Source organism: Crocodylus porosus, unplaced genomic scaffold (genome assembly GCF_001723895.1).
Source record: "Crocodylus porosus isolate Cpor-Errol unplaced genomic scaffold, CroPor_comp1, whole genome shotgun sequence".
NCBI lineage: Eukaryota > Metazoa > Chordata > Crocodylia > Crocodylidae > Crocodylus > Crocodylus porosus.
In genome coordinates, this window is record NW_017728916.1 from 13475929 (window position 1) to 13492812 (window position 16884).

At 37.0% G+C, this 16884-nt stretch overlaps 1 protein-coding gene across 2 annotated transcripts in view; it reads right to left on the bottom strand.

Moving 5' to 3' along the window:
- Positions 1 to 10068: 10068 nt before the first annotated feature.
- Positions 10069 to 16884, bottom strand: part of DIAPH2 (diaphanous related formin 2) — a 686654-nt gene continuing 679838 nt past the window's right edge. For both annotated transcript variants that reach the window (XM_019536467.1, XM_019536466.1), the window contains one exon: positions 10069 to 15348. In XM_019536467.1, the coding sequence (XP_019392012.1) occupies positions 15284 to 15348 (65 nt within the window). In that variant the 3' untranslated portion in view covers positions 10069 to 15283. The remainder of the gene's footprint in view (positions 15349 to 16884) is intronic.

Sequence of the window (16884 nt, forward strand, 5' to 3'; positions counted from 1 at the left end):
CTACTTCACTGTCAGGGCGGCTAGGATCTGGAACCATCTTGCTGGGATCATTTGACCCCAGTATTCTTTCCTGCCATGGCAGGGGGTCGGACTTGATGATCTGCTCAGGTCCCTTCCGACCCTACAAAGTATGAAACTATGAAACCCACAGACCGGAGCCCCAAGCAGCCATGGCTGGGAGCCTGGCACAGCACCCAGAACCCAGTGTCTGGGCACTGCCTATGGGGATCTGGGGTTGGAATAGCACCTCTTCTCGCACAACCTCTCTACCTCACTTCTGCTGGCCCCTATTTCCCTCTCTGTGCCCATTCTGGTGGTTTTCACTGCTCCCACCATACCTCTTCCCTGCTCCTCGCTTCTTCCTGGGACCAAGTTGATCCTGGTCCAGGGAAAGCATGGAGAGAAGCAGCTGCTCCAGTCCTCCTGTTCCCATCCCTCACCCACTCCTCAGACTGGGGTCTCCATTCTGGGGTGTGGGTGGGGAACAGCAGAGGCTGTTCCATTGCTCAGTGCCTGGCACTCCTCTGGGATATCCTTGGTGCCCACAGCTGGGTAAGGCGGAGGTGCAAAGGGAAACCTGCTGGGTCTGGGAACCAAGCTTGGGTACAGCCTAAGCCAGTAGAAATGTAATATCTGTACACAGCCACAGACATTGACTTTTTGGCTCATTATAATCTACCTAATCCCTGCTAGGGTCTCTGTATGCAACAGGTAATAAAAACCCTCTTGAATGCTCCTCTTCTATTTAGCATTTTTACTGTATTTCTTTTTTCTGTTAGCTATCTGATACACAGTTGGTTCAATAAAATATATCACACACAAAAGTCCTTATTTCTCCCATTTTTGTTGGATCATCCTAGCTATAAATCACCCCCAAATGCTATCAAAACAATAACAGAAAACATTTAACCAATTGTTGTATGTTTACAAGAGAATATTGGCCTCTGTAGAAAAACTGAAATCCCTAAACAAAATGCCATTTTTTTTGTGGAAAATAGGAGCTTTTGTGGAAAAAAGTTTTATTAGAAACTTAATTTTTAGTAGAAAAGCAATTTTCTGCAGAAAATTTTCCACTGTAATCTTATTGGGACTATTGCATTGCCCATAGAGAGAATTTATAGAAGCAGCTGCTGAGACATAAAGACATCATCAGCAGCAGCATATTGATTGTTGGTTGTGGTGATGAGGACACAGTTAAAGGAGGCATATGCAGATTATACTTCTGTTCAGGTTCCATTCTGCTTTAGGTCAGTGTCTGACATGGAGGCCTTGCAGAGTACCATCCTCTTGGTTTTCTGGAAGAAGCAGAATCTGTGCAGAAATTTTCCAGCCTGTCCTTCTCCTGATCATTGTAGATATTGGAGACAATTCACAAGAACACCACCAAAGAGTGCGTGCATGAACAAATAATACTTTTGAAATAAACGTGCTTAGGATGTATGCTTCATTTTTGCTCTTTTTCCTCCTATTTGTGTATCTTCTTTGTTTTAATTTTCCCCTCAGAAATTTCCCCTTCATGTAATTTTACATTTTGTCTTTTTTTTCTACAAGACCAACCTTCATTAATCTCTCCCACATTCTGTATTCTAAATATTGACACACTCTGTGCTTTTCTTCACTATGTATATATATTTTTCGGTTTGTGGATTATACTTTGTGCTAAATCCTGCTGTCCCATGGGTGTAAATCAGGAGTAAATCCTGTGGAGATTTATAGTGGTACAACTGACAGCAAATTTTTATTATATTTTCATTTTGTTGTTTTCTCTCTCTCTCATTGTCAAGACTGTTTGATGTCTGTCTTCCTTTTCCAAAATATGCCTACCTTTTCCCCCCCTCTCTCTTTGGTTTGAGCTTTCTCCCTCTTTAATTCTAATCCTCCCACCAACTCCACACTATTTTCCTGCAATAGCCTTCATTTTTCTTCTTTTGACCCAAACTATTTGACTTCATCTGTGGTATAACGGCCCTGGTTTTCTTCTCTGTGATGTGTTGAAAATTATTCTGAAAAGAAGCTGTCATTTAAGCAGGCCATGTCACTTCCAAAGTCCTCCAGAACTTCCCTTAGCAGAAAGTACTGGTCTCATGCTATTGACTCTACTCTATATAGGCCCATTCTACAATCCATATACTCATAGCTTCATAGCCAAATTAATTCAAATAAGAAAAATGCAGTATGTGCTCAAGAACCCCCATATTGTGTCAATATTTGGCTTCTAGGCACTGCCTGGAATACTTGAATCTGAATGTCTCTCTGCACCACCCAAATCTAATTCCAAAGCAAAAAAACAAACAAACAAATGAACAAAAAACCCAACCCAAAATCCAACCCACTCATACATTTTCATTAATGCTTTGTAAATTTTTAATTTGTTTATACTTGATGATCACTATTTGACTTAATAGAAGATAGGAAAAATATAGGTTATCAAAAAATGTTCAGGGTTCTTATAAATGTACCAAATACATTCACTGAAACCAAGCAACAACAGCTCCATTATTTCACGATATACAAGGTATATTTGAATGAATACAAATTCTATAAGAATTTATAAAGGTTAATACTGATGTTACATACTGGAGCCATGTGTTATGCAAAAGATCAGCCTGAAGTTTTTCATAGTGACTGGACTGAGTAAAGACATTGCTCAGTCATGATTAAACTTCCACATCCCATATGCTTATACTAGAGTTCATAGTAACTGGAGATTTGAGAACATAGATCACCAGATTCTTTCCCTTGTACAGAAAGAATTGAATTTGGTCAAAATGTGTCAAATATTATTAAAGTAATACTATACCTTGAGATCAGATAGAAACCCAGAAGCAGGGCGTAGTAGTGCATCAACACTAAAAGAAACTGGCTACCTTTAATCTAATGAGGTTTAATTTTTTATTTAATAAAACCACATAAATTCTAGAAGTTTACAGAAATAGCCTCTAGCATTGTTAAAAATAATAACATATGCAATACCTCATGTGCTGTACAAAAATTAAAAATACCCAAAACCTGAAATTTTAATAAGAATTAGTATGTACATAACACAGAGAACTTAGTCTTTGAGGTAATCTTTTAAATCAGAAAGTTAACCAGTAGACTTGGTCTCTAGCTTAGTTTTGTTGCTGTTAAAGAATCTGAATTATGCTACAAATTGGTTCTATAATAATTAGCATATAATAATTAGTTCAAACATGATCCTAAATGCCACTACGGTTTCTGAAAAGGCTCCCACTGACTTTTGTCAGCTTTAGACAGCCCTTAGTTAAGAAACTGCTTAGTTTAAAGACACCAGATCTAGACTTGAAAATCTGAATATGCACTTCATAAACAGTACCATCCAGGTGAACAGCTGCAGTATCTATAGATCGTTTGATAATTGCTCTAGTGATACTAAAATCAAGAGTCTTTTAGAAGTCTGGCACTGAATATTAACAAGACACTTAAGACTCCTACCCATCCACTAATTGAAAGCTTTCTCATAAATTATGTATCATCTACATGATTTCATCGCTTGTCTGTATCTAACAGAATTGGTGTGCTTTTGTATCCACTAATCCTTTTAGCAGGATCTTGTTACTCTTAAGAGTGATTCTGTTTTGGCTTGAGGTATTTGTAAGATGTAAGAGGCTATAAATTACATGTATTACCTTAATTATCACAAGATTGCTGAATAAACTTCACACCATCACACTCCATCATGCAGAAATCACATTTCAGCAGCTGCTCCAGGCCTTTAAGATTTGCTGCTGCTTATGAAGAATAGTTTTGAATTAATCAATATAGAAAGCATTATGACTGCAGAGCATTACCTATACAATAAAGACCATTGCATATAATTAAGGCAGTGATTATATCTCTAGTGAATTTATACATCTAAAATGAATTAATACAGCAATGCAATCCTTGAATGTATTCTTCTTCCAAGATGTACATGCAAATCATAGCTATAAAATAGATTTCTTATATTTCATCTGGATATAGTTCTGTATTCAATATTTCACATTCCATTTGTTGTGAGTACTTGGAATTGTGCTCAAATTGATAGCACTGGGGACTTAAAATAGTTTTTCAGACTGCCTAACTACAGAAATCTGCCAGTATGATACTCAAGGGAGAGAAAACAAAAAGAACTTGAACTGCAACATATAGCCAGCAAGCCCAAGGAGCGTTCTCTTGTGCCAACCGTTTTGAAACAAGGAAACAAGCTAGTAATTATTGAAGTTACAATTTTCAAACTGTTTGACAGTTTTAACATGTCAGATTAACAGTTAATTTTGGTATGCTATACACACCACAGGACACTGCTGTCAACTAGCAATTAAACTTAATGTTAGTAGTGATAATATAACTCAGTTAATCATGGCAGCATTCATCTTAAATATCTTTTTTGCTGACTCAAAACATGGATTTGGGAAGCAGAACCTGCTGGGATTAAACAATTTCTGTGATAATGGTGATGACATCTCTTCCTAGAAAGCAATCAGACAGAATTTAAAATGACTCCCATTTTGAGTTATGTCATTTAAATTTTTTTAAAGATAAAATTATTGAAGAAAAACATTTCACCATCAGAAATGTCCCTCATGAGGCAAAAAATCCAATAATGAACATAGCTATTTAAGTCTAACAGATTAGAACTATTGTAGATTACAGTAACATTGGTGAATGAGGAAGAGTGTATTACAATAAGATTTACATCACAAAGCAACCAATTTCCCCAGCAATGACCTCTAAATTCTGTGGAAACAGTATAGATTATATATATTTTTTCCAGGTTGCCAGCTACACTCCCCAGACCTTATCTGGCACAGTTTTGAACCTGCAGGTGGTTTCTGCACCTATTCATTGGCTGTCTGGGGCTCTTCTGCTTCACTTCTATCTCTGCAATGCATATTGGACTGCACTTCTGGGAAGTCCTGCTGACTGGGCTCTACTATGAAACAGCAGGACAGCAAGCAAATAACAGAAAGGAAACAGAAGGAAAAAAATATATCAAATCCAGGGCCTCATGGGAAAATGCTAATATCCCATAGCTATGAAATCAGAGCTCACAGGGCCCTGACTGAGGTGCATGAGGTACTTCATCCCATTTGAAAACCTCTGTTGTGCTGCCTCATCTTATGGTGCAGCCTCTCCACTTCTGGAAAGCTGCTGGTGCTGCCATCTTCAGATGAAACTTCTCTGAGCATCTCAGGCACAGCTAGATGATAGAGTCATAGAAACTTAGGGTTGGTGGGGACCTCAGGGTGTCATTTAGTCAAAGCAAGACCATCTCCAACTATGTCATCCCAGCCAAGGCTTTGTCTACCCAGGTCTTAGAAACCTCTAAGACTGGAGATTCCACAACCTCTCTGAGTAACCAGTTCCTGTGCTTTACTACCCCCTAGTGAGAACATTTCTCTTAATATCTAACCTAAACTTCTCCTGCTGCAATTTGAGACCATTGTTGCTTCTGTTAGCTGCCACCACTGAAAACAATTTAGCTTCATACTTTAGTTGAAGACTTATTAAATCCCCTCAGTCTTCTCTTCTCCTGAGTAAATAACCCCAGTTCCCTCAATCTCTCCTCAGAAGCCATGTGCCCCAGTCCTCTAAACATTTTTGTTGCCCTTCATTGGACTCTCTCTCCAATTTGTTCACATCCTTTCTGTAGTGGGCGGGGGGAAGGGGGCAAAACTGGACACAATACTCCAGATGTTGCCTCACCAGTGCTGAATAGTAGGGAATTATCACTCCCATTGGTCCGCTGGCAACACTCTGAGTAATGCAGCCAGTATGCTGTTAGCTTTTAGGCACAGACAGATGTTAGGGCCACATGCCAACTTATGGCACCTGACATAAAGTGACATGAATCAGGGCACCTCCCCTGACCCAACAGACGTTTGCCTGTTGGGTCGTGTGGGGTTGAGGGGAAGACATTGGAGTCACCTGGCACTGACCCAAGCCAGCAGGCAGGGGTGCTTCAGCAGCCTCCTAGGAGGAAACGAAACCATCCCTCTTCACAGTCCTGCCAGCCCCCACAGCTCCGAGACTGTCAGGTAATACATTAAGGCACTCAAAAGCAGAATGCATTGGGGAACTTGTGTTCCCTCCAGGATTAATTTTTTGCATGGGGGCAGGGCTGTGCTGGGATGTCAGAGGACATCCGTCCTACATCTGCAGAGATTGATTTCAGTCTCACATCACTTATACAAACACCACAGATATTTGCCTATAGCTAAATTTCATTTTCTTGGGCTTAACAATTTTGAAGGATTTCTGCAACCAGAATTTTGGCCCAGCCTTTCCACCTCCTTTGGATTTTAAAAATCACAAGTATAATCCTCACAGGTACATGGACCCATTTAAGTAAAATTGCTCAGTTTCCAAAGCTATTATGTATATTGTTAATATATTCAATGTAGACTTTTCTGTGTAGGTTTTAGGACTATTTCCTGACATAGAGCACAAATACCCTTAGAAATTCATTAACCTTATTTGTGATAAGCCTGTTTCTCTCACTGAAGTCACTGGCTAAATTCTCATGGACTTTCATGGGATCTGGATTAACTTTTGTTGGGTTTTTTTGTTTTGTTTTGTTTTTGTACTGAAAGTGCTGCTCTTTCATATGGAATTAAGCCTGCACCATTTAAGTCTGCTATCAACTAGTTATGTGCAGGATCAATCTCTTATACAGTATAGTTGCATTAATAGCTTCCTTTATGCTGTGCACAATCTTCAGTCTCATCATAAGAATGCAGTTGGTGGGCTGTACCTTTATTTAAAGCTCACTGAATCACTTAGAAATAGAGATCATTATTGCCTTTTCAGTTATTGTAGACCTGTGCAGCCAGTTGAATTTATAATAGAATTATCTTCCTGAATTCCTTTTAACACACTAACCAAGTCCATATCTGCTGTAACTGTTTTAAAGTGAAACAAGTTTTAGCAGGACTAAGTTTGTCCAAGGGTTCTTAAACATTGCTGTAATAAAAAAATCCACATTTTAGGTCTTTCTGCAGGTTGAAAGCATTTCAGTTTCTTAGAAACTACATCAGATGATATGAACAATAATGCAGTTCTATTTCTTTAAATATTGAGGCAAATAGCCAAATTCCCTACTAATATAAAGTACTTATATAAATTATGGTCAAGTTGCAGACATTGGCTTAATGCTACATATTGACCTAAATATTTAGCCCATACATAGAAATTATTTCTATCCATCAATGATGGGGATATTACATGGCATATCATTTGATGCAGAAACCATATGTTATATATCAAACTCTGTTTATTTCTTTTATGCAGACTATTTTCCTATTCATTGCAAGATCCAGTCAACTGGTTGGCTATATCAGTTAATCGTTTAGGATATATTAAGAATAGCTTCAGAGTATCTTCATTTTAACTGTTTAAAGTAGTAATTTCCCTTTTTACTTTAATGTTCAAACAATTTTAAAATTTTGAAAAATTTTCTGTCCACTACTATTAATAATCTCATCCAGATAAAAAAGCTTATTTTCTAACCCTCCATAAAATATGTTCAGTTTTAAAGTTAAGAGGGTATAATAACCAAATGAGCATACAGTTCCACTGGCTTCATTGTCATTACCAACAAAACTTGCATATAGCTGCAAATAGGCATCATATTTATCCTGGACCAAAGTGCAATGGTATAAATGCCCATGTCCATTGTCTCAAAATGAATTCTAAAATTTTCCTTGGATAATAAGTACAAAAAGTTTATCCTGGAATATTGTAAAGTATGTCTGTACAGTTATCCTGGGATTGCATCATTGGATCAATGGCAGAAAAGTGGCATTTCATCAAGTCATTCACTAAACTCTGATTAGAAGGGTGATGTGTGTACACGCCAATCCTAGGATATTTTTTCTGGGACAAACACAGGTCCAACTTATCCAGGGACAAATGCAACATGTTCCTATTCTCTGAATCTCAAAGGTTATTTTAAATGGGTATATAATATATGGACACCACTATCTTCAGAGCAACTTAGTATTCGGAGCAGAACACATGGTACGGCTGGCATGCAGCTTCTGGTGCCATAAGCTGTCATGGTTTCATAGATATCAATGAAACTGTGACAGTCTTTACTAGCTGAGGATGTGGCTACTGGACTTTAAGTGCTAGATTTTTTTTAAAAGTATTTAGGTATCTTGAGATGCACAACCAGTGATGCATACCCAAGAGTTTCAAAAGCCCGTACCTACCTATCTGTACTCCATGTTTTCCCCTTAGACAGAATTCAATTATTTCAATAGTAATCAGTCAGGTTTGTTACTTGACTTCTATTGCATATTTAAGGCACATAAATACTTTAAATAATCTGTCTAGACTCTTCTCTGACTTACACTTCTTAACCTCAGCTTCCTCATTTGTAAAAAGGGATTAATTATATCTATTAAGTACTCACAAGGCTAAACAAATGAACACATTTTCAGCTAGTCTATAGAACCACAGAATCATAAGAGTTTGAATCATAATCTTACATTATGAAAACAGTATTACAAGAAGCTGACTTAGTGCAGTAATGGAGAGACAAGGAAAAGTTCCAGAAAGGCTATATTATAGGTAGAAGAGTACTAGAACTGGCTGGGATGCTGCAATTCTTACTGTGAGCTCCTTAATTGAATGCTGTTAAAAAAGTAACTGAAATGGAACACTTGAGGAAATTGCAGGCAGTTTGTCTCAAAATGAGATTCTGCTTGCCTGTGTGTTGAAGGGGAAGTTATAAATGAAAATGATGGGAGTTCTGCTGTATCTTCTTTAAAGAAGCCCAAAACTCAAACCTCAGGCAAAGAACAAGCTATCTTTAAATAAATTGATTCAGACTTCTTTAACAAAGGCAACCATAGAATTTAAGGCAGGCATTAAAATGTTTTCATTTATTTTAACGTGTTATTACTCTGAGTAAATCTGTATAACTTTCCTTTCCCTCTCTAAAATAATTACAATTGCATGATAAATAAAATAAGTCCCTGCTGTTTGCTGCATCCATTAAGCCAGTGGCTTTAACTATCTCTTGGTGTATTTTTCCCTGATACACGTGAGGTTGATCCTACTCATTCCTATACACTTACCACTGAATTTCTAAAGTATCTCATGACAGCTTCTGTCTCCGTCATGTCATGTCAGCATGCTATGGTGGTATCATTAAGTTGCATGTGTAATAGACTGTTTTTAAGCTAAAAGTCCTGTCAAAATTTTTTTCAAATCAGGCCATTTTGTGACAGAGTGAAGTAAATGATTTGGAAAATACTAGCAATGACTGCCTAGATGATTTATTATGTCTATATCCTGAAATGCCTCCATTTAACTCAAGATATTTAAAAATATATAAATGGACTCATTATGATATGCTCAATGATTGCATTTTATTGTTACCTTTTAAGTAAAATGGTATCATCATGTCTGAGTATACATAAAAAATACAATAACTGAAAAAAAACTATTCTTTTTAAAAGCCATCCATTAGAGAAGGTTTTTCCCACTAATTCAAAACAACCAGATTTGACAGAGTAAAAAAAAAACTTCAAAGATATAATTGGGTATAACTCTCAAACCCTGTTATTTAATACAAATATACTTTATGGTAATAATAGCAAACACAAACAGGTACACACTAAAGAACTTAACAAAACCACCTTCAATGTATAAATTTGTTACAGTGTTTGTTATAGTGTTTGGATATCCACATATGAAGACTAGGTTCTGATCTCACCAAAAATATTTAAAAATAATATACAAACAAAACGCTGTGAAAAAAAACCTAAGTGCATGGATTCTGTAAACTGTATTTTATTGGCCTCTGGAACCATATTACTCTAAATATTTGACTCCAAAAGAGAAATTGCACTGAGTTGTACATGTTAACCGAGTGTGGAATTAAGGTAAATTGTAACCTAATATGTTCACATTCTGTGGCATATGTATAATCTTGAAGGATGTTGATGTATATTGAGGACCAGCCTTTCAACAACTTCAACAGCAGCTGAACATCAACCTGAAAGACTAGTTCTCCTTGTAGAATTCAACAGCAATTATGCAAAATGCTCACCTGTTCACGTGCAGAAATAAAGTATGTTCTGAAGTACAGACACTAAAAACATTTGGTATGTGTGGTTTGCAACTTTTATTTTTTTTTACACTTGACAGTGGCGGGGAAATGTAGCACAAGACCTGGCTGTTTTCTTCTGCAGTACTAATTATAGTATGTTAAATGGACATTTTATTACGTCACATTGGGAGTGCAGCTATACATATATTGCTGCTTCCTTTCTTTAATATTTAAGATTTCATTTTTTGACAGTTCTCAGTCAGATCTTCCAGTGATTTCAAGACGCAAAAATCTAAGCACAGTTCAAACCTGTCTGTGTTTCAAGTGGAAGATACAATTTATGTATAAGACCAGCTTTGATTCCCTGCAATTATTATAGCTTTAAAATATTTGCTAGCGGTATAACATTCTATGGGAAAAATGTTAAATACACACAGTAAAAGCAGGGTCCTCTGTGGCTGAGGGTGCGAGAATTAAACTGTGCAAGAATTGTACTGTGCTTTCTTTATGAAACTTAGTCACTCAAAACTTTGAAAATAAACATGAAACTCCACCAGATTCTCTGAAAGTTTTGCAAATCTTATGTCAATCACTGAGTAAGTTTAGATTAGTCCTCTAATGAACTGTTGTTTGAGTGGAAACCATGAAAAACCTTAGTGGCTTCAGTGGTATTTAACTCTGAGGTAGTACATATACCACGTATAAAACTATACAAATACACAGAGACATATATCTGTATGTATGACAAAAATAAAAATATGGCAAAATATGCATTTTTAACCAAAGTCAGTAAATAAGACCATATGAATTCACTTAGTTTGTTGCCAAAGGACCATGATTGCTCAGAACCAGTTTGTGCTTATGCAACAGTATTCTTGAGAATCCTTCTCACAGCTGTTTATTCATGTCCTTAGAGCCACAAATCTTATTTTGGCTTGAGCACCTGTCAAAAAAGTGGTTAACATTTATAAAAAATATTGGGTGTAGGGGGCATTTTGAAGAATCACAATCTAGCATACGTTACATAAATGTGTTGCACTTTTTTTCTGAGTAAACAGAATATATCTCGAATAATTTCTAGTTCTGACCCATACTGTCAGTAGTTTTAAGCCATAGATATGTGTGTGTGTGTTTGTGTGTATTTATTTATTTAACATTACATTTCCATATCAGCAGTTACAAATGTAGTTCTATTTGTCTTAAAGTAAAAATTATTTTCCTTAAAAATCTTTTAAGAAATGTAAACAGTGCACATAATATCTTTTGTTTTCCTGTACTGTTTTAATATATTGAACGTGAGTGCAAACAGATGCACCCTTATATTTCTATTTTAATATCTATTGTAGTATTGTAAAGACATATAGTGAAATATATTTAACAATAAATTTATGTAAGATCCTCTGGTGATTTACTTTCAGGGATTATTATAAATGCAAATATAATTTAACTGAAATATTTTTAAAGTTTGTTTTAATATATTAGAAAATAAGGGAAGTGCATTTCTGAAAAGGTTCTACACTTCTGGGGTACACACAATTTCTAGATAAATGTGTGACAACTATGGAAAGTATGTCAATAATAAAAACATTAAAAATATCTGTAATTTCATACAGACTGAAAAGGTATCAAAAGACAAAGTTACCAGCATTAAATATTTTTAGACTTCATCAATACAAGCACCTTGTATTTACATAAATTATGTTCTAAACTAATTTTTTATTTGAAAGGCGCTTTTCTAACAGATATGATCAATAAATTATATAAATGCTTCCTATGTGAAATTAGGACTGCATAGTAAAATAGAAATATCAGAAAATGTTACTCTTTTGGATTTACTTTTTGCTAGTATATGATGTTTAACAAACTATAACCAACAACTGCAGAGCCATTCAAAAATACAATACTAGGAAATGAAAAATACTGTAGTTGCAATAATAAGAGCCATCATACAAAGGATCTATGGTGGGTTGTTATATTCAATTGACATGTATTCTAATGAGTACTTGGAAAGTCTTTTGCTTTTTAAATACTAGTAAATTACTTACCTTACATTTGAATTTCAAGACATTGTTTCACAGATCAGAATATACAGATATTATACACTTTTTTTACATTTGGGCTTTATACATGTAATACATTTGTACAACTGTAAATTTCATACTTCAAATTAAAAAAGTTAGACTTCTCAATACAAATTTGATGATCAATTTACACAAAATAATATAATCCTTAGTGCCTCTAAATGAAAGTGGGAAATTTAATTCTACTTTATTTTTTTTTCTGAAGTACACACAAAACTTTACTGTGCCTTTAGAAAAAAAGCAGATACAGTAGTATTACTTAACAGCATACATTTCTCTAGATTTGAGATATATTCTTATATTAAGAAATGTAATAATGGACAAAAAGTACTGCTGACTGAGAGAGTGAACATGCTCAGTGCCTTGTCTTGTAATGAATTCAAAATTATAAGAAGTTCACCAAAATCAGTCAGATAATCTCTGAAGACTCTTATCTAGCAATGAAAGGAAGAGAAGAGAAGAGAAAAGAAGAGAAGGATTACTGTACAAAGAGTTTTGGCCAAAGCAGTAGTGCAAAGTTATACTGCCCCCAGGTAAGACTGATCTTCTTTATGACCCAACAGCTGACAAATGAAAAATAGAATGTCTTCCAGCTTTCCATATACTGCTGAGAATAGATAAATAATCTGGCCAGTATTCTCCCAAAACAATTATTTCCAAGTAGTACAATGCAATCTGTGGCAAAATATATATTTTTCAGAGTGAGTATCTACTTCCTTATATCATCACCAGGTTTCTAAAAATGTAGTTGAGCAATGAATGGGTAGTTCACTGGGGCCAGGTACAGACATTCAAAATGCCTGAGGAGGAATCGATCTAACCCACATGGGTTTCTCTAAGTGGCTTAGGTTAGATTGGTAGTGAACAGAACACATGCTTGCCCTTTGGTGGGGGGGCATGCAGACTACCTGCATTGGCTGAGGTTGGCAGGTTGGGGGCACTCCTGCATACCACCTGTGAGGTCTCCAAGATGCTGGAGACTGCTGAGGGCAGCTGAGTGCCGAAACCACTCCTGATTGACTGCCAAGGTGAACACAACCCCCAGACCTCCACCCCATCCCACCTCCCCACTGCCCTAGTACTCTGGGACCCTGTAGCTGTAGGCCAAAAAGCCTTACCGCACCTTAGATGCCCATAGCCTGGGTACCTGCAAGCAGTGGCAATGTTCTGTCCCCTGCCACCCCAACAGAGGTGATCCACCCGCACTGGCTCCTGATGAAGTGGGGATCCATGGCAGGGTGCCTGGCTCTGGCCACTAAGATGTGGTGTGCCCGCTTTGTGGGGCTGTGCCTGAGCACAGGGGCATGGGGTGTCTTGGCTGGGTGTGCACCCAGGGTTAGGCTCCATGGGTCTGTGCCTGAGTGCAGGGGCTCTCCTAGGCTCAGTGTCAGGTTTGTATGTACATCCTGGGGTGCTTCATGACAGGGCCATGGCCCAATGACACAGTTACCCAGGTCCTGGGGCTCATCGGGGACACAGAGTTTCCCTTACCTGCCCCACCTTGTCTGTCTGTGGTTGACAGATGGCTGGAGGGTCTGTGCTGGTTCGGCTGTGCGAGAGCTTGGAGACAGGGCCCACTGGGGAATTCAGCCAAGAATAGGCTGAATGCTAGCATGCCTGCCTGTTAGACTGGGTGTGGGGGCTACAACGGAGCCTGGGATGCTGGAGGGCAATGATCTAACTTAAATCAATTGGGGATCTGGTACAGAAGTTTGTTTCAGTGTTCTAACCCAAATCAGTTAGATTTGAGTGCACATGTAGCTAGGTCTATCTTAAATGAGGTTTCACCATTTTTAGACCAGTCTTTGTATGTCAAACTTCTTTATGGTAATAAGTTTAGATCGATTCCTGATAACTTGGACCAATGTATATGTAATATGTGTACCTGGCCTGGGACTCCTGCTTATGATCCCTCTCCATTCCTATAAACAATACACCTTGAATCCAAAATACAGTTGAAGGTTATAAAGTGAACCTCCACAAAGATTCAGATTCAGGATAAGAGCAGAGGGTATTGTCTTAAATTTTCCCATTAACTGGAATTAAGTTGACTGCTCGCCTCTGGTCATGCAGTACAAGGGCTTGTATATAGAAAAGAATGGGAGGAGCTTCTCTTGAAGTTCAGGATGTCTATAATCATTGTGTTTCCTGCTGCATAGTGCCAAAGGGCAAAAAATATTTTTATCTGCTTGGTCTCGAGCACTAAGATACAATGGTAAAGATCCAACTGTGTTTTACCTGAGAAACATAGGAAAAACTTAGAAAGAGGCAGTTCAGAAGAACTTCATAATGTAGCTTGTCTCTAAAAAGCTAAACCAAAGGCATTTTTAGATTAATTAAAATAGGATAATTAAGACTTTTCCTCGAAAATACCTGTATAAAGTATATATAAGTGCATAATTAGAAAATACCTCTTCAAATATATTTAAAAACATATTCTGCAATTGATATGCTTTAACTTTGGTACAATCCTATGCTTTATTTTTTAGCAGTGATAAGTAGCTATATTTCATCAAACGACTGAAACTGTAGATTTCTGATAAGTTCTGCTGTAACCAAAATAGCTGAATTCATCAGGCTTTAACTTGAGATAAGATTCTAAGAAACTTGATTGGGGCTATACAGTGTTTTCACATGCTTACAAAAAGGCCTTTTATGATGTGTGCAATATCAGCTCATATCTGAATTCATTAATATGTAAATTTGTTCATTTTTTTCCTTTCATGTCCAAATCAGAACCTCAAATGGAATCATACATCCCTTCCATGACCTGGTCTTGTTCATTGCTATATTTTTTCATCAAGTTTATATGTTCTCATCTAACTCTATACAGAATATTTCCTAGAAGTCCCAGTTCCCTTCAAAGAGTTGCAAGTATAACACATAACACCAGATAATATAATATACAACCTATGGTTTAACATTGCTTACAAATCTTGATTATTGTGGTACTTAAATACAGTAGGTCGATTTTTTACAATAGTTTTGAAAATGCATATTTTTTCATTTCCTAGTTTATCCTCCATTGGACTTCATTTAAATTTCATTTCTGATCATTGATGTTTTTCATGTTAACTCTTTTGAAAACGTCTGTATTTTAATGTAAATAAAACATTTCGCCAATTCTTTGGCATCAGAGGAATCACACAGCTGTGATGGTTCCATTGTGGCGGGAACGTGACCTTTCCAAAGTTACTCGTCTGTTATCTGGAATACAAAGAGAGAAAAAATAAAACATCATCTGATTTGAAACATGGATACTGCAATGTCAAGAGGTTTTGAAATAGTCCTAAAAATCGCTTCAAATGAATATGTAAATAAGTAACTAGGATACTGGATCAGAGAAGTTTCACACTGCAGCTGCCAGGCTGAGTTCAAGAGTTCTGCAATCAGCAATAAATTACTTTCTTGATCAGAGAAGCAGGGGTGATAAAAGCATTGGAAGAATCCTGAAGCATAGTCCCCTTGGAAATGCCAGATGACAAGTAAAATGTTAGGTAAAAATGTTGTTCTATAAAATCCCTATGTACTGTAGCTTTGAAGGAAGGCACTTCCAATTTCCTCTGAGTGTTCAATACAAATGTGAAAATGCACCTCCTAAACATGACATATTAAAAGTCTAAGAGTTGTAAGTCTGCTCACTATAAATGTGTACTCATCATTATATAAATAGAAGAGTAAAATCAGCCACTTCCTAAGCATTTGCTGATTGGATGATGTTAACAACTTTCAGCATGAAATATTACAGAGTAATTACTGCAATGAATAATGAATATCTTCCCATTACAGGAAGAAACAATCATGCACTAAAGCCAAATAATTTCAAGGTAAAGTTTTAAAAAGCAAGGAATGACAGAAAAAAAAGTATTTTAAAAACAGAAATAGATTTGTTCTGGTGGTCCTCAAGACCACTACTGTTTCACTTCTCCCTTGCATTCTCTCTGGGCTATGTCATTTGGGTCCAGAAATTTGGTGAAATGGCAGGTGGTGTCAGTATTAAATAACATGGCTCCTGGAGCCATGGCAAATCATGTTTCTGCCACTCATCCTGCTGCCAAATTTTGGACATGTGGGGATACCTGCAGGCCAGTTCTGGAGAACAGAACTACACCATGGGGCTGGGAATTTTGTAGCAGGGGAAGTGGTGGCTATCATAGCTCCAGTAATTACAGGAACCACAATTAATGTTGCTGTCACCAATTTCTGACCTTGTGCGCCAGATGACGCAGCTGAATATTCTGGACTCATCCAGCCTGCAGTGCTGAATAAGTTGGACACCACTGTGCAAGCAAGGAATAAGCTGACTGCATATAGAAAGGGTGTTGTAGAAACAGAAAAAATATAAAATTTAGCTAATCATTCTGTATACTTCTACTGATAAAGCAAAGACAGCTAAGGCCTGTTTGGGTATGTACTAGTTTTGCCACAAAACCAATCTTTCAATCAAATTTTCCTTTCCAAAATTCAAAGCAAAAAAGTCTCCCATAAGTACTCTGTAGAGTGTTATTTCCATGGTATTTGTTGGTGCTTTTGTAGTCTTGCCCCTAAGGTGCCTCCTAATCTTGATGAATCCATGGTTAGGGTTAGCGATTTAAGTTACTCCTCACTGACTGAATCTCTCAAGGAAGAAGCATTAACCTCAACAACAATCACAGGGTCAGTAGGTATTAGAAATTAAAATTCAAAGCATATTTGTATTTGCAATATAGCAAGGCGAGTACTGCTGCCCAAGTGTGTTGTGGG